This window comes from Eurypyga helias, unplaced genomic scaffold (genome assembly GCF_000690775.1).
Source record: "Eurypyga helias isolate BGI_N326 unplaced genomic scaffold, ASM69077v1 scaffold21487, whole genome shotgun sequence".
Lineage (NCBI taxonomy): Eukaryota > Metazoa > Chordata > Aves > Eurypygiformes > Eurypygidae > Eurypyga > Eurypyga helias.
The window spans coordinates 37,885-39,487 of NW_010262708.1; the positions used below are offsets into that span (position 1 = coordinate 37,885).

At 62.2% G+C, this 1,603-nt stretch overlaps 1 protein-coding gene across 1 annotated transcript in view; it reads left to right on the forward strand.

The window, feature by feature from the left end:
• The window catches only part of SAMD4A (sterile alpha motif domain containing 4A), a gene marked incomplete at its 5' end in the record, with an annotated part of 33,779 nt that extends 32,436 nt beyond the window's left edge, over window positions 1–1,343 (forward strand). Inside the window, one exon of the mRNA XM_010155828.1 lies at window positions 1,143–1,343. Coding sequence (XP_010154130.1) covers window positions 1,143–1,343 — 201 coding nt within the window. The remainder of the gene's footprint in view (window positions 1–1,142) is intronic.
• Window positions 1,344–1,603: the final 260 nt, after the last annotated feature.

A 1,603-nucleotide genomic window follows, 5' to 3' on the forward strand; every position in this document is an offset into this window, starting at 1 on the left:
AGACAGGTTTAGAGCCGTGGGTACGGCCTCCTCCGTGTTTACACGCACACGGGCAGTGCCGAGTAGCTGCAGGGGCTGGAGGGGGGGCACGTCTGCTCCCTCTTGCTCCCCTCTCAGAGAGTGCCGGAGCCTGGAAAGGGTGCCTGGACTTTCTGGATGGCCGGGCAGGGGAGCGTGAAGAGAGGAGCGAGGATGGTGGGAGCAGGTGCCAGGGTTGGAGAGCAAAGCCAGGGAGACCCAGGGCTGCAGAGGGCCCGGGAGGGATGTGGTGGTTCAGCATCACCCCACCGGTGCCAGCCTGTCCCCAGACCCCCGTCTGCGTTGGCTCCAGCGTAATCAGCGCCGGGAGAGAGCGTCTCCTCCGCAGGGCGGTTTGGAGCAATCAAGTCAGGCGCTAATTAGTCTCCAAGTTGTCCTCCGGAGACCTCCGCTCCGTGGCGGTGTGGAGACGTCGGGTGTCTAAAGTTAGCTGTGGTGGGCACGTGGGTGTCCCCGGCACCCCCACCACCTGCCCGGAGGTTGGGGGCGTTTTGGGAGGAGGCCTGTCCCCTGCGTGGGTGACCTGCGCAGGGAGCGTGGGTGGGTGACGGCGCTCACCCCGGGTGACCTCCCGTGGAGGCTGTGGGTGCCAGGAGCAGAGCGGAGCGCTGCCCAGCCCCGAGAAGGATGTGGGATGCCATGGAGCAGCTCTGCGTTCCAGATCCCAGCGTTTTCCAACCCTGGGGGCTTTTTCTAGAGCCACGTCCGGGTGACAGGTGTCACCACCCGATGGGGACCAGCCAGCAAACCCCACAGGGAGCCGGGCGCTGGTGCTGCAGCATGAGCCGTGGGTCTGGGGCCTTGGAGGGGGAGCGGGGAAGCTTTGGGGAAGCCTGGCTCTGCCGGGGGGAGTTGGCCATTGCTGGGCTGTTGCTCTGGGGTGCGGGAGACCCTGCTGGAACATTTTCTTCACCTGCGATGAGTAAATCATCACGGGAGAGCAGGGTTTCCCTCTGGACTTCCCGATGGGGCTGAACTCACGCCACTGCCTGCTCCAGCTGCTTTTCTTTGCACACCCACCCACATGCACATCCCTGCTCGCTTTGTCCTGAAAAATACTCATCTGTTTCCTATTTTTCTCTCTTTTTTTTTCTCCTGGGCAGGCGTTTACAGAGATCCAGAAGAAGCGGCTGCTGTCATGGAAACAGCAGGTGCAGAAACTCTTTCGGTCTTTCCCTCGGAAATCCCTCCTGGAGCTGTCAGGCTATCGGCAGCAGAGGAGGTACGCCGGCTTTTGGGGAGGGACGGATGATGCCAGGTTCAGAGCTGCGTTTCAGGAGGGAGGAGGTTTGGAAAAGGAGTAAAACCCCAGGCGTTGGCTGGGAAGGGAAAGCAGCAGTAAGTTTGCTTGCCTGTGTGGTCGCCACTCCAATTCCCACCGCATCTCCCTGGCTCCGAACCCGGCGTTTCCCAGCTGTGCCGCGTATCCCTGACACTGGGTGTCTGGTTCTGCCCCTGCCTGCTGCCCTTGGCGAGTTACATCGGCTGGGGTTTCACCGAAAACAGGCAAAAAAGGGTTTGGAGGCTGCAGGGGGTGCAGAGCCGAGGGGCTGCGTGCGGCCAG